The 22,901-nt window shown below is 57.1% G+C and overlaps 11 protein-coding genes across 11 annotated transcripts; 6 read left to right on the top strand and 5 right to left on the bottom strand.

The window, feature by feature from the left end:
• Positions 1-139: 139 nt before the first annotated feature.
• PHSY_004374 (hypothetical protein) lies at positions 140-1,651 on the bottom strand (the record flags this gene model as incomplete). The annotated part of the gene is made up of 2 exons (XM_012334987.1): positions 140-867; positions 1,525-1,651. The coding sequence occupies 2 exons, from the start codon at positions 1,649-1,651 to the stop codon at positions 140-142; spliced, it is 855 nt and encodes a 284-aa protein (XP_012190377.1).
• Positions 1,652-1,779: 128 nt separating this feature from the next.
• PHSY_004373 (sister chromatid separation protein) lies at positions 1,780-4,161 on the top strand (the record flags this gene model as incomplete). Its single annotated transcript, XM_012334986.1, has 1 exon — positions 1,780-4,161. The coding sequence occupies one exon, from the start codon at positions 1,780-1,782 to the stop codon at positions 4,159-4,161; it is 2,382 nt and encodes a 793-aa protein (XP_012190376.1).
• A 202-nt stretch (positions 4,162-4,363) lies between these two features.
• On the bottom strand, positions 4,364-6,088 carry PHSY_004372 (hypothetical protein; the record flags this gene model as incomplete). The annotated part of the gene is made up of 1 exon (XM_012334985.1): positions 4,364-6,088. One exon carries the CDS (start codon positions 6,086-6,088, stop codon positions 4,364-4,366), a length of 1,725 nt encoding a protein of 574 aa, XP_012190375.1.
• A 684-nt stretch (positions 6,089-6,772) lies between these two features.
• PHSY_004371 (membrane transporter) lies at positions 6,773-9,022 on the top strand (the record flags this gene model as incomplete). Its single annotated transcript, XM_012334984.1, has 1 exon — positions 6,773-9,022. The coding sequence occupies one exon, from the start codon at positions 6,773-6,775 to the stop codon at positions 9,020-9,022; it is 2,250 nt and encodes a 749-aa protein (XP_012190374.1).
• A 317-nt stretch (positions 9,023-9,339) lies between these two features.
• PHSY_004370 (hypothetical protein) lies at positions 9,340-9,694 on the bottom strand (the record flags this gene model as incomplete). The annotated part of the gene is made up of 2 exons (XM_012334983.1): positions 9,340-9,555; positions 9,659-9,694. The coding sequence occupies 2 exons, from the start codon at positions 9,692-9,694 to the stop codon at positions 9,340-9,342; spliced, it is 252 nt and encodes an 83-aa protein (XP_012190373.1).
• A 127-nt stretch (positions 9,695-9,821) lies between these two features.
• On the top strand, positions 9,822-10,196 carry PHSY_004369 (ATP-dependent protease La 2; the record flags this gene model as incomplete). The annotated part of the gene is made up of 1 exon (XM_012334982.1): positions 9,822-10,196. One exon carries the CDS (start codon positions 9,822-9,824, stop codon positions 10,194-10,196), a length of 375 nt encoding a protein of 124 aa, XP_012190372.1.
• Positions 10,197-10,274: 78 nt separating this feature from the next.
• On the top strand, positions 10,275-10,814 carry PHSY_004368 (hypothetical protein; the record flags this gene model as incomplete). The annotated part of the gene is made up of 2 exons (XM_012334981.1): positions 10,275-10,351; positions 10,613-10,814. 2 exons carry the CDS (start codon positions 10,275-10,277, stop codon positions 10,812-10,814), a joined length of 279 nt encoding a protein of 92 aa, XP_012190371.1.
• Positions 10,815-11,532: 718 nt separating this feature from the next.
• Positions 11,533-14,898, bottom strand: PHSY_004367 (hypothetical protein; the record flags this gene model as incomplete). The annotated part of the gene is made up of 1 exon (XM_012334980.1): positions 11,533-14,898. One exon carries the CDS (start codon positions 14,896-14,898, stop codon positions 11,533-11,535), a length of 3,366 nt encoding a protein of 1,121 aa, XP_012190370.1.
• Positions 14,899-16,285: 1,387 nt separating this feature from the next.
• PHSY_004366 (hypothetical protein) lies at positions 16,286-17,549 on the top strand (the record flags this gene model as incomplete). Its single annotated transcript, XM_012334979.1, has 2 exons — positions 16,286-16,375; positions 16,461-17,549. The coding sequence occupies 2 exons, from the start codon at positions 16,286-16,288 to the stop codon at positions 17,547-17,549; spliced, it is 1,179 nt and encodes a 392-aa protein (XP_012190369.1).
• A 951-nt stretch (positions 17,550-18,500) lies between these two features.
• PHSY_004365 (hypothetical protein) lies at positions 18,501-20,294 on the top strand (the record flags this gene model as incomplete). Its single annotated transcript, XM_012334978.1, has 1 exon — positions 18,501-20,294. One exon carries the CDS (start codon positions 18,501-18,503, stop codon positions 20,292-20,294), a length of 1,794 nt encoding a protein of 597 aa, XP_012190368.1.
• A 281-nt stretch (positions 20,295-20,575) lies between these two features.
• On the bottom strand, positions 20,576-22,760 carry PHSY_004364 (carbonic anhydrase; the record flags this gene model as incomplete). The annotated part of the gene is made up of 2 exons (XM_012334977.1): positions 20,576-21,865; positions 22,608-22,760. The coding sequence occupies 2 exons, from the start codon at positions 22,758-22,760 to the stop codon at positions 20,576-20,578; spliced, it is 1,443 nt and encodes a 480-aa protein (XP_012190367.1).
• Positions 22,761-22,901: the final 141 nt, after the last annotated feature.

Raw genomic sequence — 22,901 nt, 5'->3', positions numbered from 1 at the left:
GATCGTGTTGTTACAAAAGCTTTGAGGGTCGGACGAGGAAGGACAGGACAATTGACAATGACATGAGGCTGAGAGCACCGTGCTAATCAGCGGAAACCTGGTTGCGAGAGCGAGACGACAAGACGAGAGAGACTGGTACCTAGTTGACCGCGGATCCGCGACGACTGCGGTCCTTAACCTCGACGCAGACGGTGCCACCCATTCCGTCAGGGAAGCACAGGTGACGTTTCGCAGGTGGCGCGGCGGGTGCAGCGGTGGATGCGCTGCTGTTCGTCTGCTGTGCAGGGGGATTTGTGGACCACGAAGGCAACGATTCGGATGCAGGCGACGCAACAGCGCTGCCGGTACGTTTTGAGAGCTCGGCAGCACCGGCGAGCGTGGCAGGAGGTGAGGAGCTCAAGGTCGGAGACGCCGAAGTGAAGCCAAAGGCACTAAGGGCAGAGAGACGACCGCTGCTGGAGAATGCTCCGCCGAAGCTGGTGCGACGCGGAGGCTGGGAAAGCAAGGCGTTCGTGACAGGATGCGACGCGGTCTCCGAGTTGTGTGCGGCGTTGGTGTTGTTGGTAGGGGCGAAGAAGAATTGGGGAAGCAGAAACGAATTGCTGCGCTGCGTCTGGGATGCAGATTGCTGCGACGAATGTTCCGGTGAGGATCGTCCGGATGAAGAGGCCATGGAAGACGAAGAGGGTGATGTCGAGTACATTGCGGGCACCTGTGACCGAAGGAGAGATGCGGTGGTGGATGTGTCGTAGTCCGTGACTTCGAGTGGGGATCCGATCCGGCGCAGTGGGTATGTGGCGATGTGAGGGGATGGGTGTTGTTCTGATGAGAAGCGTGTGAGACGATGGTAATGGGAATGAACAAAGCCTGGCGAAGGTGGAGTGGCAAGGATGGGATGGAGGCAGGCCACGATGGTCACAGGGCCAGCAGGAGTCATATGGGAGTAACATCCCTCACAACGTCACGCCGGTCAGCTGAACATGTCGAACGAAACGTATTCGGCGGAAACGTCAGCAGGCGCATCTCTCCTGCAGCTGCACGTTGCCCTCGCGCCTCATTTTGGCTCAAATTTTGAGATTTTTTGGTGCGATTCCGTGTCCTCGGGTAGCGCCCGTGTCTATTTCGCGGATGTCTCCGTCTGTTCGCTAAATACAACTGTGATGCTCACTGCTCGACGGCTATCGAGGCTTTGGACGGAAATCGAGACTTGAGCTTAGCCATGTTTTACCGGCCAAAAGCGTTGAAGGCATGCAACAGCTTGCTCGTCACCTTCGGCCAACATGCCAGTCTGTAAGGTGAACAGACCCCGAAAGCCCTCGCACCCGCCGCCGCCCTCTACCCGCAACCCACGATGCTCGTCAACAGAGGTGCAAGCGCTTCCCCAAAGAGCCGGACTCATTCCAGTTCAGGACCACAAGATCTTGATGATCTATCGGGCCTCGATTACGTCATCCTAGACAACACCACCACCTGAATCTAACAAGAGTCTTCCCCCGTGTTAAATCACGTGGCGCCTTGCGACACGCGTTGACGCAGTGTGGTGGTCCAGGGTCCAACGAAGCTCGCCAAATTCGGCCTCAGCTTTCAGCACGAATTGGCGGCGAGGGCTCGAGGGCTCAGTTCGAAGTGTGTGGCACAGGACGGAATACATTCGCAATGATGCAACGTCATCTTCCTTTTCTTCTCGCCACCACGACAAGACTCGCTTCCTTATCCCTGGCTTTGATCTCGGCTCGCTCTGTCTGAATTCACAGGCACGACAGGCGCAAAGCTTTCGCCATGGTCGAACGCGACGAATACCTACGTGAGGACTTCGACCCCAACACGCTCACTATGCCGCAGCTTCGAAGCATCCTGGTCGAGCATGATGTTCCATTCAGCAGCGTCGCTAGGAAAGCCGATCTCGTGGATCACTTTACCGACAGCGTCCTGCCAAAGCTGTCCTCTCTCCGCCAGAAGAACGCGTCCATCGTCGCCAGCTCGAGCGGAATCATCGATATGCGCGAACAGTCCACCCCGGACCAGACTCCCGCCAAACGCAAGCCAGGTCGTCCCAGGAAAAGTGAAGCTCCGACTCCGTCCGCTTCTGCACCCAAGACTCCTGCAAAGACACCCGCCAAAGGGCGAACACCTGCTCGCAAGAAGTCGTCGCTGGTCAAGGAGCTCGTTTCGTCCGCCGAAAGCGAGGCTGAACCCGACACCAAAGACGTCAAGTCCGAGCCCGAGGAGGCTGAAGTCCCCGTCAAGAGGAAGCCAGGCCGACCTCGCAAGACAGCTCCTGCAGTTGTGTCCGCTCCCGCCGAGGATCCAGAGCCCGAAGACAACGCATCTCCTCGTCGCGTTTCTTTTGATCCGAAAACATCTCAGCCCGCATCTGCTTCACGAAAGGTTGGACGCCTTAGCCTTGGCGCTAGGAGCGACGACGACGGCACTTTTTCCGACAGCAACCCCTTCCAGTCCGGCAGCGAGGCCTCGCCCGCCACGGGACCAGCGGCCAAGGCAGCTGCCTCGGCACGCAAGGCACGCCGCAAGACCACCGATGGCAGCTCGCTGCTGCGCAAAAAGACGTCCGCCTCGTCGCTTGCTAGCGGCTCACCTCCCAAGCCCAAGCAAGCCCAGAAATCCAGCCCGAGCGTCAGCTCAACACTACGCAACTACATGGATCAGGCGGTAGCAGCCACCACGCCTCCGCGCATCATCGGCCGTCTCACTGGTACAACCTCGGCAAATTCGACGGGAGGACACGCCGCAGACGACGAAGGCACGGTCAGACACGCCAGACCCATGTCGACTGACGCAGCTGACGATGCGGATGAGGACGATCTCGACCTCGAGACGTTCACCTCTCCCTCGGCACTCGCCAAGATGCGCCACCTCCGACGCAAGCGCGATCAGCAACGACGTCGAGAGCAGCGCTCGGGCAAGTCGTTTGTCGACTACCTGCTCAAATCTGCGCTGATTGTCGCAGCCGTCAGCGTTCTGGCCTGGACTGTTTGGTATGCCAAAGAGACGCGCGCGCTTGGGTTCTGCGACGCTGGCTCCGACACCAACTCGATCGTGGAGGATCGACGTCTCACCGCTCGTGCCTTTGCTCAAGCCAACAACGAGACGCTGGAGGATCTGAACGTCCTCCCTGACCGTCTGCAGCCTGCATGCACGCCGTGTCCGCCGCACGCCAACTGTGCGTATGGCAAGGTGCTCGGCTGCACCTCGGACGACTGGGTCCTGCAGCCCAACATCCGTTCGCACGTCCCACTCGCCGACTGGGTGCTCCCGCTCAGCATGACCGCTCCGAGCTGCTATCCCGACACGCAGAAGCTCGTGCTCGCATCCGAGCTCGCTCAAGGCATCTCACACATGCTCGCCGAGTTCAAAGGCGAGATCGTCTGCGGAACGCAAAAGACGCACGCGACGGTGCGTAGGCTACCGAAGAAACTTGTGAGCTCGGATGGGAATCTGACGTATGCGATTGCAGAGGCGGCGGTCAAGAGGTCCATGTCGGCGACGAGGGATACGAGGGTGGATGAGGAGTACTTCGAACAGATTTGGTATATGGCCTTGTTCGAGTTGACCGATCCGAGGAGCAATGTTGTAAGGATTGGGGTTGGGAACGGGACTGTGGGGGAGAGGAATGGAGGGGAAGGGGTGTGGTATTTGGCTGCGAAGGAGGCCAAATTGTCGATGTCGTGTGCGACGAGGTTGATGGTCAAGGGGTGGGTTTTGAGGGCTCGGATGTATTTCGGCTTGGTAGCGGCTGGGTTGGTTGGGTTTTGGTATACGAGGTATCGGTTGGCTGCGGCCAGAGCCGAGAGTGGCAAAGTGGCAGTACTGGTGCAGGCAGCGTTGGAGAAGTTGCAACTGCAAGAGTACCTGCATGGACGAGACCCTGTTCTTCATCCGGACGAGTTCATCCCACTCTCTCATCTCAGAGATGATATCTTGAGGGAAGAGCATCATGCGACTACGAGGAATAGGTTGTGGAAAAAAGTGGCAAAAGTGGTGGAGGAGAACTCGAACGTTAGGACTAGGCAGGCGCAGAAGAAGGGCGAGTGGTTGAGGGTTTGGCAGTGGGTCGGGATGGATGGTTATAGAGCGGGGGCGGGGGAGTTGGTGGCAGATGAGAGCTTGCCCGTTGCGCAGAAAAGGTTGCGAGACGGATGATTGGACACATTTCACTTTGTCGCTCACCAACACATGTACTTTTTAGGTCTTATCGCACACAGGTTTCGAAGAATGCAATCAATCACACCAAACGAGGCCGCAGACTGTGCTGAATCGTAAACTGTATGCTGGTTGCGAGATGAATGATGACCTTTTGAGATTGAACTTGCTGCAACAGAAACTTTCTGCGAAAGTGGCTCCATCAGATATCGAGATCAGCCAACGCCCTGCCGACGACCTCAAAACTAGCAATCATGACGCCACACGCTGGCGCCACCTTGGCCGTCCTCGGGCTCAACCCCTTCCACAACCCTTTGCTGCCTTCCTCCCTAACAATCTGACCCATCGCCTTCCACACATTCCCCTCGTATCCCGCTGCCTGACCCCGCAACGAACCGGACAGCCTCCCAACCGATTCCCTCGGAGAACCTTGTGTCTGCAGCCGCGTCTTGATCACATCAAACGGATGCGTCAGAACAGCAGCGAATGAGCCGGACAGAGCACCGGAGACGAACGCCACACCAAACTCTTCACCTGAGCCTGCCGCGTTGCCCTCGCCCAACCCGCCACCCGTGAGCGACCGCTTGCTGGCTTCGTACCCAGCAAAGTAGATCGCACTGAACGGTACGTCTCGCCACAACGTTGGCGTCAGACCGCGCCACAGAATCAACGGTCCTCCGCCGGTGCGCAACGACGTGGTACGCATCTCGACCCACAACCCGCGCAAGATGGACGAGAGCGAAGCTTGAGACCGCGAACTCGCCTGCAAACGCGTACGGATGAGCTCGAGCGGCGTGACGAGTGTAGCAGAGATACCGCGTGCAAGCGCGCCCGCCAGCAAGGATGCGTAGAGCGACTGAGCCGTGACTGCCGACAAGGAGGGCGTTTTGCCGGCAAGACCAAGCTCTCGACCGTTAGCGGCCGAGCCTTCCTGGAATGCGCGTTGAATCTGACTTGTGTCTTCCGAAGCGAGCAGGTGTGTGCGGAAGAAGTCGTAGCACGACATGTAGGTGACTTGGCCAGGCACCGTCATCATGAGTGTCGGTGCCAACCCGCGCCACAAACCGCGAATGCCTTCGGCTTTGCCGACCTTGACAACTCCGTCCCATAGACCCGTCAAACGACCCTGCTTTGCTGCTGCAGCTTTGAGCTCCCTTGCAGCGACGGTTTCGTTTGGGAACGCACAAGCGCACGAGGACGAGCCGTTCGCAGTGACGGCGGAAGGCGTCGGATGAAGGTAGCCGACGGGTGCCGGTGGTGGCGAAGGAAGGATGCGGACGCTGGACCGCGGAGCATTCGAAGATGCTGCGAACGACGTGGTGTGGCGACCAAAGCGAGAAGAGGTGGATCTCGGAGCCGATCGATTCGTCGACGTTTTGGAGGAAGACGCTGGTGTGAAGAATGCAGATGTAGATGCTGAAGATGCGGAGGTAGTTGAAGCTGCGGCTGCGGACGCCTGTCGAGGATCATAGCGGCAGAGGACGGATTCCGGTTGTCGATTCGAGGTGAAGAACGTCTGTTGGCAGCAGGTTGCCGGATGTGCCTGCAGACCTCCAGAAGCGAGCCCAGATTTTTGCCCGCGGGCAACGTGTTTACCCTTTCCTAAATCTGGGGACGAAGAAGTCGGTGTGGCGGCAGCCGAAGCGAGGTGCTGCGAAGGGAAGAAGAGGGGCTCTGCACTGCTCTGCGTTTGCAGCCGCGTTTTAATCACGTCAAAGGGAGTCATGAGGAAAGAGGTTGTGACGGCACCCGTGACAGCGGCGACCGCTTTCCTGCTGCGGGACACGGGCTTGCGTGGCGCGCCTTGGCCGAAGCTGGTTCGTCGCTTGCCCGCGGACGGGCGTTCGAGCGAGGTGACCTCCATGGTAGGGAAGGGCTCGGCATCGTCGAGCCTGGAAGAAGAGGCATGCCTCGATGTCGACGCCATGTGTGAGTTGGGTGACCGCAGGTGATGCTTGTGGAGACGATCACTTGTGACCCTTGATGGTGAGGATCAAGTGGAGGCTGGCCTTCAGGTTCGAGATTGATGTCTGTCCGCCGAACGTCTTGATGCTTGATCTTAGTTCTTGCTAGAGTGCACTACCAGGACGTGGGCCCAGTGAGCATGGTTCTTGAACGAAGGGTTCAGTGATGATGGTGTCGATAGATGGAGAGCAATGTGGCAGCGCGCCAAGTGGACAAAGTGGAGTCAGCCTCCCTCGCTCAAAGAAAGCTCAGCTTTGGAAAAGCGAAATTCCGAAAGTCCTTCTAGCGCCCTGCAAAGCCGACAGTCTAAAAAAAGAGAAGAGGGAAAGAAATCAGATCAAAAATGCCGCTGTCGGTCGGTCAGCTGGACCATGACGCACTGTGGTAGCGTGGCACAATGAGGCGTGTCTTGGTGAATAATCGCTCAGTAACTTGACTGATAAGGTGTGTCCAGAAATTGTCTCCAGCAGCGGGCGGCGTAACTGCAAGGTGACCACTACAAGCTGAGCTAAGAGAACTTCTTTCGCGTTTTCCTTGTTGCCAATACTAGTCTAACACTTTCAACTAATCTGTTAGTCAGGGTCCGACCGGAAGCCGACATCTGTACGATGCTTTGATGGTATGTGTGGGGAACACGACCTCGCCGATGCGCCTTCTTCTTGCGTCGCATACACTCGTATGTCCACTGGCACCTAGCTCGTGCGATGCCGAAAGCATGTCCTCACCTTCTGAGGGCAGCCAGAATGTCTTCGCAGAGAGCTCGAGCTTTCACGACGAAGGCGGTCACAGCAGCTGGATCGAGCAGCCGTCCCACGATCCGAACGACGACAACACCTTGACCAAACAGGATCACGCACCACAGGCCTTCGCCTCGAGGGCAGCATCATCGTCACGCTTGCACCCACATCCGCGGCCAGTGTCGTTGCCTCATCGCCACCTCAGCACACAGACGTTAGGTCGATCAGCACATTCCTCCCCGCGCAACAGCACCGACTCCTTCCCACGTCGACCACCGCTCGTCGACCGCGTCACCTCCTCCCGCTCTCTCTTCCTCCCTGCGATCAACTACTCGAGCTCGCAGCAGCCAGACGACCGAGATGATTGGAGATCGACCGCTGTCGGCTCTACACCGCTCGATCGCACCATGGACCGCATCGGCATGGGAAGATATCAATGGACCGTGCTCATCCTCTCTGGTCTGGGTTGGGCTGCCGACAACATGTGGATCCAAGCCATCGCCATCATCCTACCTCACATACAGCGCTACTTCATGCTCACCGATGGCATCGTCGGTCTCGCCAGCTCCTCCATCTTCGTCGGCATGTTTCTGGGCTCCATAGCGTGGGGCACTATCTCCGACTCGTACGGCAGAAGGGCTGCTTTCAACATCACCCTTGCCGTGACGGCGATCTTCGGCTCTCTGTCGGCCATGGCTTCGAGCTTTCCGCTCTTGTGTCTGCTGCTGTTGGCGGTGGGCACGGGTGTTGGCGGAAGCATGCCGACTGACTCCTCAAACTTGGTCGAGAATCTCCCCGTGAGGAAGCACAGCTACGTGACCGCTCTGTCGGTCTTCTTTTCGGCGGGATCGGTGGTCTCTTCGCTGATTGGGTTGTTGGTGCTGTCGGCAAGCGATCCGGATGGCTGGAGATGGTTGTTGGGTGCGCTTGCGTTTGTGACGGTGCTTTTCGTGTCCGCGAGGGTAGTGTTTTTCAGATTGCTGGAGTCGCCAAAGTATCTCGTACATTCCGGCAGGCCACAAGAGGCAAGGGACATTCTGCAGAGGATTCATCGGTACAATGGTGGAGCGACCATTTCACTTCGTATACAGGACGTAGTGGATCACAATGGCTCTGATCCCAGGAGAGGCGGTGAGAACATGGAAAGCAGTCAGCACTCGATGCATCAGCATCCGTCTCGCAAGAGCACGGGAGTGAGCCAGCAGAGAAACGATGTTACTTCCAACGACGAGCGGCTGCAGGACAGCTACACGGAAGACGAAGACGGCGAGGCAGACCTCTCGGGTCAAGCTGCCACTCGTCCACTACTGGGAGACGCTACGGCATCAGAAGACGAAACGGACAGTGCTCGCAAGAGCGATCAATACGACACCAGCGTGCACATACGCAACGGCGGCAGCGCCATCTCGCAACCTTCTTCCCTCAATCGCGACTTGCCGTCATCGCTCTCATGGCTGCCCAAAAGTTGGCATCCAAGCGCAGCAGATCTAGCCTCGCGCTACAGCGAAATGTTCTCGCCAGAGTGGAAGCGCACCACCATCCTCATCTGGATCATCTGGGGTGGCATGTCGTACGGCTTCACCACCTTCAACGTTCTCCTCCCCAAATACCTCGAGCGCGGATACGACCCTTCCCAACCATCGACCCTGAGTCCAGCAGAACCCGACGACGCCACCATCCGACGAGCACTGATCGACATCCTCCTCTACTCGCTCTCGTCGCTTCCCGGCAGCTTGATTTCGGCCTACATGGTCGAAACGAGGCTCGGACGCATCGGCACCATGGCCACCTCCACCGCCGTCATGGCCGCTTCCGTAGCCCTCTTCTCCGCCACACTCTGGCGGTCCAGCTTGACAGTAGTTTCCATCTCGAGCTCCATCTCGTATGCTGCCATCTACGGGTACACGCCCGAAGTCATGGCGCCCACCATCCGGGCAACGGCGTGCGGCACCGCTTCGGCCATCAGTCGCGTCGCCGGTATCGTCGCACCCATCCTCGCTGGCTGGACCTACTCACTGGCACCACCCCTCCCGCTGTTTCTCGCAGCTACGGTGCTTGGCATCGTCACTTTTGCAATGGCAATGCTGCCTATAGAGACTCGTGGTCGCGCAGCAGATGCGTCGCGAGCTGACGACGGTGAGAATTCTACCATCCATTAGCACAACTCAAGCAATGCTTTTCGTAAAATATACCATCTTCGCAATTCCCTCACGAGTCCTCTGTGTGACAGCGTCCATCTCCACCATCACAATCTCATTCAGGATTGATCGCGAGAATTTCAAGCACCCGCGCACATAGAGACGAGCATTTGGTAGATTTTGAAGCATTATTCTTTGATTGCAAGGGTAGTGTCAAGTGAGGGACCAATCACTCGCAGCAACAAGGAGCACATCGATGGTATCGAAAAGCAAATCGAGTCGTCGTGCGGTAGTGATGGTGCAAGGTCAGACGAACACCAACAGAGCTCTCACTACATTTAAGCAGAGGTGTTGTTGTTGTTCAAGCCGACGGCGTTCTTGGCCTTGTCGAGGATCGACTCGTCCGACTTGTCAGAGCCCGAGACCTTGTCGCCGAGCTTCTGCGAGTCCGACTTGGTCGAGTCGGGCTGAACGGTGGCGGCGGCCTTGTCGAGGTTGTCCTTGGCCTTCTCGCCGAGACCCTTCTGCGAGTCGGGCTTAAGAGCCGAAGAGGCCTGTGATCATGAAGCGAAGAAAATTCGAAAGGAAGCGAGGTGTTGCGGAAGGTCAGCAAGTGTGGGAAGTACCAATGGCATCGAGAGCGAATAGCAAACGTACCTTGTCGGTGAAATCCTGTCGTCCAGCGTCAGACATGTTTACGATTAAGAAATGTGGTTGGGTTGGTTTGAAGTGGGAGAAGATAGATGGTGGTGGAGAAATGGACGGACAACGATGGAATGGGCCGCCTATATATACACTGTGGAAAGGACGTCCGTAGGGTATGGCTCAGTTGCTGCGCACGGGACGGGAGGACGACGGCTCAGGCGAGACCCTTGACCAACATCGGACAGTCGGTCAAAAGCTCAGGCTCGAGGCTAGGACGGCTGAAGAGAGAAGGGTGAGTGAGCCGGAGTGTGAAAGCGTACGATCGTCGAACCCTTGCAAGCCTGACATCTGTGTGTGTGTGGCGCGAGACAGCAAGACTATGAGCAAGAAGTCGACAGGGCACGAGGCAAGGAGATGTGAGGAGCTCAATCGAAGCTCCGATGACGACACGCTCACAGAGGCCTTGCACCTGCCACGGCCAGGGAGACCGCCGTCCAGCATCCGGGGGTTGCTAGGCAATCGTAAAGTCACATCCGGCCCCCAAGACTAGGGTGGCAGGAGAATTGGGCCACGTCACTGTCCAGGGCTGTGTGAGTGAGTGACAAGCAGGTCCTTGTGGCTGCCAAGAATGCAAGCGGACGGTGATGCGGTGGAGAGAGCTTCGCTCGTCATTGCTCGCGACTCAGGCCGAAACAAGATCACGAGGTACAGCTTCTCCAACTTGGACCGAGACGGCAATGTCCTGTCGATCGAGAGAGGGGAAACCCTGCATCCCGTCCGTCGGTGGTTCCGCACTCGCTTGTTCAACAAGCACGGTGCTGTCATTTTAGGCACACCTGTGCAATTGTGCCAGTCTTCGGGGTGGAGGCAACCTCGCTTGCGGCTGCCTTCAGTCTCTCGTGGGAAAAATATAGAAATAAGGCGTGAGTCTGTGCGCACATTCGGTTTCTTTTCTGCACCTCTCAGTCAGCACGGCGTTACTGTTCCTCGCTGCAACATCTCGAGCATCATTGCTGACTCGCTGCTTCTATTTGTGATCTCATACTGTCGATGGCGGGCAGACGTCGTCCTTGCTGCATCCTTGAATCGGACCGCACAGCTTTCAACCAGCAAGGTCGGGTCGTTACTCCGATCGGCTGCGACTCGGCCGTTCCGAGGACCCATCTGACCTGGCATCTTGCTGCACTGTACAGCTCCGACTGCCATGTTGCTATGTTTAGAAGCGCTTCAACCCCTTCCTTGGGCCGCCAAGCACCGAAGCTTACGGCAAGGTGCGACAAGACTTTTGGGTCCATCTCTGTCGGATTTCCCTTCGTGACCTCTCTTTAGCTTCAAGGGTCGTGTTGTGGGTCCCTTGGTCCGAACTCGGCTGTGCTGCAACATGAGCATGTCCCCGCATTTTTTCCGTGTTGTTCTCGTTGATCCAGTATGACGCGTTTTTGCTCCGACCTGTCTCACGTACCGAAAAAAAGCATTTTGCAATCGTCACATCACCTCACAAACCTCCGCCTTGACAGCAGCTTCGGGCCCACGCAGCGCAACGCAACGCCGATCCTGTAATGCGTGATCAGCGGTGAAAGGCGTGCCCGGATGAGCCGTCGCAGCCCACATGTCGGCAGTCACATCAAAGCACCGAGAACACGGCTCATCCGACTCTGGCGGAGCCTTGTCTGTCGTCGTCTGTTCGCCTTGCGAGATTTAACGAAATTGTGAAGGCTCAGCTCAAACCCACACAGAAAGCAAGCTAATTGAGTGAAAGAGAGATATGTCGACGACGTGAAATCATCGAGCAAAGTTCACACAAGGCGACGACGGACGTATACATGAGTCTCGAGGGGCGAGAGCGAAGCGATGCGGAAGAATAGCACGTTGAATTCGGAAGACAATCAAGCAGTAGCAGCCGACTTTTCGCTCAACTGCTTCTTGGCCTGGCGGCGAGCGAGACCACGCTGACCACCCGAGATCCTTGCTAGCCAAGGCCAGCGACCTCGACGAGCCAGCGCCTTCCACAGCTCTACTACAGCGATGAACGCTGCAGTCATAGCGATCGACATACCCCATCCAGCGCCACCCATAGGTGCGTGACGGAAGACGTCTGTGTTGAACTTGGGCACGTACAACGCAATCGGGATGGTGGCGATACCAAACACCACCGACCACAACAGCATCGGATTCGCCCAAAGGTGCTTGGCGGGCGACATGCTGAAGAACGACTTTTCCATGCTGATCAGCTCCCAGCAGACCAACAGCAACTGCAACGTCAATGTGGTGAACACGGCCGATCGGGCCTGGAAGATAGGCTCGCAAGTGGCTGCCGAAGAGTGGTTGCAGTCAATTGCGATTTGGCCACCGCCGATGGGGTAGATCATCAGCAGGAAGGCGACGAGACAGGTGATACCCATCGTGCTACCGTAGACGAGCGTATCGACAATCACCGCCCGGCTGAGCACACCTGCACGCAGATCGTGAGGGGGACGCTCCATGATGTCGCTCTCACCAGGCTCGAGACCAAGACCGATGGCGGGCAACGAGGCGGTGACCATGTTGACCCACAGGATACCAACCGGGGCCAAGGGGAACACCGACTCCTCGTCGGCATCGCGAACACCGAGACCGCAGAGGAGCAGAAGCACCTCAGCCACGTTGGCCACCAGCAGACCGATGAGAAAGCGCTGGATGTTGTCAAAGATGGCACGTCCTTCGCGGATACCTTTGACGATTGAGTCGAATCGGTCGTCGGTCAGCACCAAATCCGAACTGTCCTTGGCGACGTCGGTGCCCGTACCCATTCCGATTCCAACGGGTGCCTGCTTGAGCGAAGGTGCGTCGTTGATACCGTCGCCGGTCATGGCCAGGTAGCGGCCACGGCGTTTACCGGCGGCAATCATTCGCACCTTGGTCGCAGGCGAGCATCTGGCGACAACAAGAGGAAGGTCCTCGAGCGCATCAATTTCGACGTCGGTCAATCCATCAAACTGAGCAGCCGTCATGACCGCCGAAGCGCCTTCGCTGCCGTCGACGATAGCGACTTCCTTGGCAATGGCGTGGGCAGTGGCCGGGTGGTCACCGGTGAGCATGTGAACGACGATACCGGCGCGCTTGCAGGCTTCCACAGCGGCACGGGTCTCTGCTCGAGGAGGATCGTAGATACCCAGCAGACCAATGAGTGCAAAGTCCTGCTCGGCAGCAGCACGCGAGAGACCTGAAGCAGCGTCTCCGCCATGGGTATGCTTCTTGTCGGTGGTGCTGATGGTATCGGCCTCGTCGGCGTCGTCCGACTGGGAAGCCGAGCGAGTGCGAGAGCTTTCGTCTTTGAACTGAACATCGTCCATGCTTCGTTCGGCAAAGGCAAGCACACGGAGACCCTGCGTGGCCATCCTCTCGACTTGGTCGAGGATGATCTTGCGAGCAGTCTCGTCCATGGTGTTACAGCAAGCAAGCACCTGTTCGACGGCACCCTTCATAAAGAAGACGCGGTCCTGGCTGTTGCGGCGGTAGACGCTGGTCATGCGCTTGAGAGTGCTGTCGAAGGGGAACTCGAGCTCGAGGCTGTACTTGGCGTGTGTACCGGAGGTAAGCGAGTCGCGCGACATCTGCAGCTTGGTGGCAAAGACTTGGAGCGCGATCTCGGTAGGGTCACCGCGTGCGACCCAGGAGCCGTCTTCCTTCTGCTCAATTTCAGCAATGTTGCAAAGCGAGGCAGCGGTGGCAAGGGCGTGGATGGGCTCGGGCAGCTGATCGTGCTCGATGGGCTGAGGCTCAGCGTCGGAGGAGACCGGTGGCAGAACCACACGGCCCTTGGGCTCGAAAGCAGTAGCACCGGTCTGCTCGACGTCAAAGCTCTGCTGCTTGCCATGGGCAAGCGACCATCCTTGTCGGACCACCATCTTACCCTGGGTCAACGTACCGGTCTTGTCACTGCAGATGTCGGTGACACCACCGAGAGCCTCGAGGGCGTCAAGACGACGAACGACCACGTTGCTCTCCGCCATACGCTTGGCACCAACACTGAAGGTGATGGTGAGAACGGCAACAAGAGACTCGGGGATGACACCGATACCGAGAGCGATGGCGTACAGGATGACTTCGTTGTTGATGTCAAACTCCGCCACACCAAAGACAATGATAGCGCAGATGATGGCGAGGAACAAGAGCACGTAAGCGAACTTGTTGAGCTTGATCTGCAGGGGGGTACCCTCACGAACACCGAGGAAGGTGGCGATGGCGTCCCAGGTGCGCTTGTACCAAGGACGATGGACATCCTTGTTTCCCTTCTTGGCCAACGCGGTGGCAATCTGTCCGATCTGGGTGTTCATGGCAGTGGCGACGACGATACCGACGGCCCTACCCTTGGTGACGGTGGTTCCGGCGTAGGCCAGATTGGTGCGATCGGCAGGGCCAAGGTGAGGGCGAGTGAGCGGACCGGTGGTCTTGATGGCGGGGACCGATTCACCGGTGAGTGGCGCTTCATCGATCTCGAGGTTGCTGATGGTGACGAGGCGGACATCAGCAGGCACAAGATCACCAGCGCGGAAGTTGACAATGTCGCCAGGGACGAGGTCCGAGGAGGGCACCTGGCGGATGGTCGAGGCTCGGAGCACATTGGCGTTGGGCGAGGAGAGCGTGCGGAGCGAGGCCATGGTGCGCTCGGCCTTGTACTCTTGGATGAAACCGATGAGCACGTTGGTGACGATGACGGCGGTGACGACACCACCCTCGACCCAATCCTTGACACCGAACGAGAGCGCCATGGCGGCGAGCAGCACGAGGGTGAGGGCGTTAGCCATCTGACGGATCAGGATCGAGGTGGCGCTGACCCTGTTGGTCTCCTTGAGCTGGTTGGGACCATGCTCGCTGAGGCGGGTGGCCGCCTGGTCCTCGGAAAGACCAGTGTTGACGTTACTTTGAAACTGGGCAATCACCTGATCGGCTTCTAGGGAATGCGATTGATGCAGATCAACCGTTGCGGCAACGGTGGAGGATCGACGGCTGAGAGTCGAAGAAGGGGTGCGGCTGAGCGAGTCCGGCTGGACATCGACGACCGTGACATGGTGCTGGTCGAGCTGAGGTTTTTCAGCGTGGTGGTGCTGATGCTGCGGATGATGAGAGGGTTGTTGCTGAGTCGAGTGGGAGTAACCACTACAAGGGGGTTCTTCAGCGTCAGAAGTGGCACGAGCCTGTTCTCCGGCGAGCACTTGGGGCTGTGAAGATCCTTTGCCAGGAGCAGAGTCGCAGCCATGACCGTGAACCATCGGTTTTGGGTGATAAGAAAGAGCTAGAGCTGGGTTGCTGAGAAGCAAAGCACACGAGGACACAAGCTTGTAACGGCTTTGTGTTGCAGAGAATAGACGAGCGAAGTAACGCTAGCAGTAACGGACTGGAGGGCTTGTTGACGAGGAACAGCAATCCAGAGGGTTGTGGAAGGGGCAGAAAGGGAAGATGTTGCGTCTTTGGCCGAGTTTGGCGCGGCCTATATACACCGGTCGACCCGTCACGCCTGTATCATTACTTTGCTGCCCTGAAAGAACAAAGTGGCACATGGACGGCACTCACGAGACCTCGGCGCTCCGCGCACCGATTGCCTCAGAGATAGGGCTGCTCCCCACTCTTCGATTCAACGCAGAGTAGAAGCCAAGCGCTGAGAGGCGGCCAAGATTCTCAAGTCTGTCGGCTGCTTCTGCGCCGATAAGAAGGCGACTTGGAAGTGCCATCTCGTAAGGCAGTGTAGGCAGCGAACCAGGCCGCTGTGCCTTCAACTCGAGTGAACACGGCGACCTCTTACCATCTGCAGGCGCAAAGAGACGCCGTGACACGTTTTGCTCCTACTTGCCATCGCTGTACCAAGGGTGCAAAGGACTTCAGAAAGGCTGAAACGGCAAGGACTGCCAATCAGCGCATCCACTCTTGGACAGCCCCGCGTTTTACAGAGCCTAGCTGGCCGTCGAGAAACCGCGCAGCACAGCAGCACGGCATTCGACAAAATGACGAACCAAGGCTTGGCAAAGTCTTGGCAATTTGCTCTCGCGGCCATGGAATCGACTCAGCATCGTCACTGAGCTACACTTCAGGCCACAGCACACTAATCGCTGTCCGCATCGCCAAGATCGAAGCACTTCCTCGCCTCGCCGCGGCTGCCAACTGATTCCCACACCACCTCGCTATTGTTGAGGTAGCTGCAAATAATCTCGTAGCCGGATCTTGTCCTGGGATGGCAGTGCACCGCCGCTGCCATCTTTTCCATGTACTTCCGGCCGTATACGATTGTCAAATGGTGCTGGACCAGGTCGGGGATGGAGTGCTCTCCGTTCAGAAGACACAGGAGAAAAAATTGGGTCGATGGCAGTGTTACTGCCAGAGGAGTTCGTTGTGGCATCGTGCTTTTGAATCGCTGATGTCAACGGGATCGGGATCCCGATCGTAAATCATCTTTCTCAAGTTTTGGGCACACGCGTTTCGTGTTGGTCTGTACCGACTGCATATACGAGCAACCGGCCGCAAAAAGTGGAGGCAGCAACACGAAAAGTGACTTTTCCTCACTCATCCTTCTTCGCGGTCGGGAAAGCTGCTACCACCACCATCACCTCTTCTTTCGCTCGAACAACCCGGCCAGGACGAAGGGCTCTAGTCTTATTCATAAGAATGGCCGATACGGAGCAAGACTACGAGGCGATCCGGCAGGAAAACATCCGCAAGAATGCAGAGCTCATGCTCAGTCTCGGTCTGAACCCCGTGAGTATTTGCGTCTTCTGATGATCTATCTTTGCGCAATAAGACGTCTCTGACAGTCTTCTCGAAACTCGCTTTCCTTGCTCAGACCACGACACGCCTTCGACCGCCTTCTCCGGAGAGGAAGCCGTCTACGTCTAAACGCCGAACCAGCCGATCGGTAACTCCAGACGAAGCGGGCGAAGCTCGCAAATCATCACGCATCGCGTCGGGAAGTCGGCCTAGCTCGTATCGCGAGAGGGACTTGCATCCTTCGATATCAAGGCCGAAGGAGAAGAAGGAGAGGATAGTGCGACAAGGTACGCGACGCAGCAGCCGAGCAGCAACCTCTTCTCGAACAAAGTACACCGACTGGGACTCGGACGAAGGGAACGACTCGGACGCATACGTGCCGCGATGGCGCGGCGGTAGCGTTTCTGGTCGCAACGACGACGGTCTCGACGACGACGACAGCGACGGGCCAAACAGTAGCCGCGGATCACGCACCTTTGACCTGTCGGGTCGACCTATCCTGCAGAAGCTCTCGAATCCAGCTGCACCGCCGCTACCTACAAAAGGAGGCGACGAGATCTACGAGACCGAGATGCCACTGCCGTCTCGTGAGCATATCGTCGACGGAAGAGGTCGAGGAGCACTGGTCTTCGAGGAGGAGTACTCGCAGTTCCGTCCCAATGTCACGCCAGACGAGATGCTTCGCGAAGGCGCCTTTGGGGGAACAGCTTTCCGCGATTACCACTCAAGAGTGCTGGGAAGGTCCATCGACGTGGAAGCCGAGCTCGCCGAGCTTCCCGAGCACTGGCTCGAAGATCTCGACGTGGACGACATGCTCAGGCGCGATCAGCTCGAGCCCTCTGTCAACAAGTTCAAGGTGAAAGCGGGCCAGTCGCTGGAAGACTGGGAGAAGGCTGGTTGGATCCGTCCGCTCGACCCGCGCGGCTGGTTCCAGTGGTATTACCGCTTCTTTCTCGGTCGAAGATCGGCAGATGACGCACGTCAGATTGGACGATGGCTCAAAGCGTGTGGGCCGGGAGGACGATTCAGAAAGTCGCTGGCGGTGAATGTGGCCTCCAAGGGTGGAGGTAGGTGGGACGATCCGAAAGTAAATCCGGTGGTTAGGCAGACGCTGTGGCAGTGGGGCTACGAGCTGACCGAGTCGGACTACAAAGCCTATCTCTAGTTGTCGTTGTCGGCGCGGTGGTCGCTCGTGCAACACACTGGCTCTATCCAAAACTGTCAGCCCTTAGAAAGCATCGCCATAACGCAGCTAATACGATCAGTCGGTACGATTACATAGGCATTGGGAACGTACCGGAGACGCGAGCCCGTGGTCGATGTCAGGCAAAGCAGGACGGAACCCTGATCTGTGTGCAATTAAGAAACAATTCCAACGGAATAGCCTTTTCGCTCCTACTTGTCCCTGTCGCTGCTACGAATCAGCCGCAAGGTGTTGCCTTCGATTGAGGGAGCTTCCATCGTGACTATTCCGCGGACCCGATCGTTCGTCGTGCTGGAATCGTCTCCGAACCCTTTCTTGAGCAAGGCCGATCCAAGCAGGAACATCGCAGCACAAACTTGACAGCAACACAATTCCGAAAATCCATTTCCGAATATGCCTTGCGACACGGCTTTGCAAAAGGCGGCATTCCACGCGTGTCTCTGTCAGCGGCGAGCCAGTCGAAGATCGGCGACCCGCTCTTATGCGGTGGTTGGCGAGCGCGCCTTGATGCGCAATATGTCGAATGATGTTTGCTGTGGTGCCAGAACCCTACGCCGGCAAATGGATTTGGTGGAATTTTTCAGGCGCACGGGGAAGGGGGTCCAAATTGTTGCCTGATAACTGAACGGTTTGTGATGTCAACGTGTGCTGGCCTGCGAGGAGGTTTTTAGCCTCCGCTGGTACGACGATGCTCCTCTGCATGCCGGCGGGACTCGCTTGCTGAAGTTGCTGCACAATGGAAGGAAGAAGGCAGCTGACAATCAGACGCCTGAAAGATGAGCATTCCAAGACGTCGTGATTGTCACTTTTCGACGTGTGTCGTCGTCCCTTCCGACACCATCAATGACTTGACCTGAATCGGCTCGAGAACGTTTTGGAACTTCTCGTCCTACACAAGTTCTCGCGTTCAAGATGTCGACGACGCTGTCGGACAAAGTGCTTGGATGGGCCAGCTTGCATCCCATCCTCGCGGCCATCTTGACGCTTGTCCTGACCGCTTCGCTCTACCTCGCCTGGAAGTCGGCGACCACAAAGCCATCCGTATGGGCCAACCTTCCGGGTCCTGAGCGAACCTCCTTCCTCACCGGCTACTCCCGCGATACCAAGAAGAAGTTCGGCGTCAAGAGCCTCACCGCCTCGGATCGCACACCCATCATCGGCGACGATGGTGCAGACATCACCGACACGCCCGGCGTCTCGACCGCGCGACTGTACGACGAATACGAATGCGACCACCTCGTCTTCCCTCGACCTCTCGGCGGCGAACTCCTCATCACGCGAGACGCAGCTACCATGAACCACATCCTCAACGACAGCTACAACTACACCCGTTCCACAGCAGGTACCAAGGCCACCAAGATCATCATCGGTAACGGTGTAGTCGCTGTGTTCGGTGACGAACACAAGAAGCAGCGCAAGATGCTGGCACCGGCGTTCAGCGTCGATTCCCTCAAGGGTCTTATGCCGATCTTTACGCATGCGACGAATCAGATGATGGAGCGGTTCGGCAAGGATACCTCGCTCGAGGAGAGGTGGGGTCCCGACGTCAAGGATTCCGTCAAATGGTTCGGACGTGTCACGCTCGACATTATCGGTCGAGCTGGATTCGACTACGACTTCGGCGCCGTGGAACAGGGTCCCAACGGTCTAGCTGTTCGATCCACCTTCCACGACGCAATGACCTCTACGATGAACGTGTCGCCCATCGACGCTGTGGTGGGAGCCTTCATGTTCTTCGTGGTCCCGTCGTTGCTGTACATCCTACCGCTGACGGAAAACGTGCGAAAGATGCGAGAGATGCGCAACGAACTGATCAAGTGTTCGCACAAGATCGTAGCGGCCAAAGCCAAGCAGATAGGAAAGGAGTTGGAAGCGGGTGTGGATGCCAAAGAGACATTCGGGGGTAAGAAGGATATCTTGCATCTGTTGATGAGGGCGAACATGTCGCCGGAGATTCGACCGCAGGATAGATTGTCGGACGAAACGTTGGCTGGTCAGATCGTGACTTTCATCTTTGCAGGTCACGAGACGAGCGGAAATACGATGAGTTGGTGTACGTTTTTCCTCGCCTTGGATCTAGACTACCAGTCCAAATTGCGTCAACACATCCAAAAGGCACTCAAGGAGTTGGGCAAAGACGGTGATGCCATCACGGAGCTCACCTGGGCCGACGTCAACAGCGAAGAGATGCGTCCTCTAGACCACTGCATCCAGGAAACGCTCCGTCTCCGACCCCCCATCACCACCACCTTCCGCTACTCGACCAAAGACGACCAGCTCCCCGTCACCACCCCCTTCAAAACCAAGGACGGCAGAACCCTCTCCACGATCCCCGTCACCGCAGGTCAGGAAATCGCCATTTCCGTAACCGGAAACAACATGGATTCCAAATACTTTGGATCCGATCCACACCTGTTCAAACCGGAGCGTTGGAACAACCTGCCCGAGCTGCACGCCAGATCCAAACTCCCCTCGCCGTACGGATCGTTCGTGTTCAACGGTGGACCCAAGGTGTGCATCGGCAGCAAATTTGCCATGACCGAGATGAAGGTGATCCTGGTGAACGTGCTGGCAAAGTACAGGATCGAACCGGTGGAAGGGCTGAAGTACAAGAGCGTCGAGGCGGTGGTTCAAAGACCGGCCGTGATCGGGTTCGAGAAGGAAGGCAGTCAGTTGCCGTTGCGTTTCGTCAGTGATCCGCTTTAGATTTGGGTGAAAATGGAGTCCTCCTTTCAAAATGGGATTGAGCGATTGCGACAACAGTCTGACGACAACTGTGATGTTGTTCGTGAAACAGGACACACGAAGGACTGGAAAGCATCTTGGTGTGTGTGTGAGAGAGCTTCCGAAGTGACTGATTTTGATTGCTTGTGCGGGACATGTACAAAGAAGGACAAGTGGGTTGAGGTTTTGGTTATAGATCGAGACGATGCGGGGGGGACAGGTGGGTTAAGGTTTCCAAGATGCTTGAGCGCAATTCGACCAGATCAAGGAGCCGATTTGGTCATGTTCAAGTCGACGAGTTCCTGCTTTGCAATGTCAAAGTAAAGGCCGTGCACCTGCACCTTGTTCATGACTTTACCGGAGAGAGGCGAAGTGACGCCGTTCCAGTTGTCCTTGATGATCTGGGTGTTGACGATGTTGTCGATCTGCTCCTCGACGGACGCCTGCACGACCTTGAAGGCCAGCTCGTCCTTGGGCAAGTCTGGGTTTGCGTCCTTGACCTTCTTTGCGACCTTGAACAGCGGCACGAGGTGTTGAAGGAGAGCGCTTTCGGCGAGGTCCTTATCGCTGGGTGGAGCATCTGCGCTTCCCAGAGCAGCCAAGACACCACCGCACATGGAGTGACCAACGACACAGACGTGCTCGATTCCCACCGACTGGACCGCGAAGGTGAGGAGCGCGAGGGCAGCAGTGTCGTCAGTGCGGAACTGGTTGGCGATGTTTCGCGAGACGAAAAAGTCACCCGGTTGGGCGTCGCAGACGGTGGTCTCGGGAACACGCGAATCGGCGCAACCGAACCAGAGCATCTTGGGAGTCTGCTTCTGGGCGAGATGAGCAGCCAGCTCAGGCTTCTTGGAGATGAAGTCGGCACTCCATGCCTTGTTCTTGGAGATGAGTTCGGCGACGGGCTGCATCTTGGACGAGGTGCTGCACGACGAGGAAGCGGTAGAGTGAGATCGGGTGGTAGTGGGGTGGCGGAGAGTGATGCGGGTGGTGGTGGTGGTAAGGGATCTGGTAGAAACAAGACGTTGGACGAGGTGCGAAGGTGAGCTGTGACGACGAGCCACGCTGAAGAGTGACGAGGGAGGCAAAGCCGTGTACATCCAAATGAGTTTTGGGGTGAGAGAGTAGCTCGTGCGTAGGCAACGGCGGCGCTGACGTGACGATGGGGCAAAGGATGGTGGACTGCCAAGAGAGAGATAAGGAATGTGAGAGGTGGTTGGATTAAGAAGAGTTCGAGTTGAATCTTCTTGTGGGAGATGTCGGCAAGGCGGGTACGACGCCAAGGCGGCGCTACCGTGTCTCGATGATGATGTCGTCCTTGGGTCGTTCAAGGCTGACTCGACCCAGACACTGCCGTCTCGACGGCAGACGCACAAAGAAAAGGTAAAACGCAACCAAGATCTTCGCGGTAAGATCGTAGCCGAGCCAAGACAGACCCGATAAGTGCGCGTGCGCGAGCGAGCCAATTTGCTCTTGATAAAGCGGGCTTGTGCACTTGATTCTTTTTTTGAAAAGCGAAGGCCGTAGCGGGGTTTGGTTATCAATCGGACCTGCGCATAATGCACGCAGCGATTCGCTGATCCGATCTCGCACCGCTTCCCCCAAAAAAACCATCATGCGTGCCGCGCTGGATTGGCGGAATTCCACCTCGTCTGTGTTCGCACTTTCGTCGTGTTACGTCCCTTTTGTCAACATCATGTTGTTGGTGGCACCACGAGCTTGCCCATTTGTTCGACAATTATTCGACCTCATTTTTTGACTTATTTTCTTCCTGTTCCACCAGAAAAAGGGGCTTCGGTGGTCGTGGAGCATCCATGGACCGCAGCCCTCTAGGCTGGCGGAAGTGTCAGGGCCAAGCAAGTCGCTCACCGTCATCTGCGAGGGCTCGGTTGGCACACTCGCACCGACCGAGGCAGAGCTGCACCTCAACCTCACTGGGTTCAAAGTCGGAGCGGCTGAAGCACTTAACGCTGTATTGCTGTTAATTGAATCGCGTCCGAATCAAGGTCCGATAAGCTACAGTGTGCCAGAGAGTGTACCTGCGGGGATTGGTCTCGGTCGGCCGTCGTGTGCTCCGACAAAGTCAACTTAAAGCGAGACAAAAACCCGAAAGAAAGGGTTGTGGCCGGCGTGTGGGGCGGTCCAAGCGCGTCCAAATACTGCACTGGAAAGCGTGACGGCGGCTGTGACTTTGACTTCTGGTTGCTTGGGCCGCGTTCGACTAGCGCTCACACATTGCACACGTTGTCTCTTCTCCTCTGCTTCAAAGTCGAACGTCGTCGTCGACCTTACCTTGCTCGACACGACCCTCAGCAATTCGACGTTGCTGCTCTCGCATCCCATACTCAAGCCACGCACCTCCTGAGGCGCCAGGCGCGTCCACTGGTGCTTCCCCGCGCGACTCCTGTCATCTTCGCATGCACTCGCCTTCCAGCAGCATTCCATCTCTCGACAGACACGCCGGGTCGCATTCTCTCGACTCGTCTCTTTGGTTCGACACTGGCCTTCTTGGCAGCTCAGCTTATCTCAATGTCTGCCCACTGACCCGTCAGTCGCTCGTTCAACTGCTGCGTAGAGCATCCGTCC

This window comes from Pseudozyma hubeiensis, assembly GCF_000403515.1.
Source record: "Pseudozyma hubeiensis SY62 DNA, scaffold: PHS42, whole genome shotgun sequence".
NCBI classification, from domain to species: domain Eukaryota; kingdom Fungi; phylum Basidiomycota; class Ustilaginomycetes; order Ustilaginales; family Ustilaginaceae; genus Pseudozyma; species Pseudozyma hubeiensis.
Note: the sequence above shows the minus strand (reverse complement) of the source record. Positions and strands in the feature narration are given on the sequence as shown.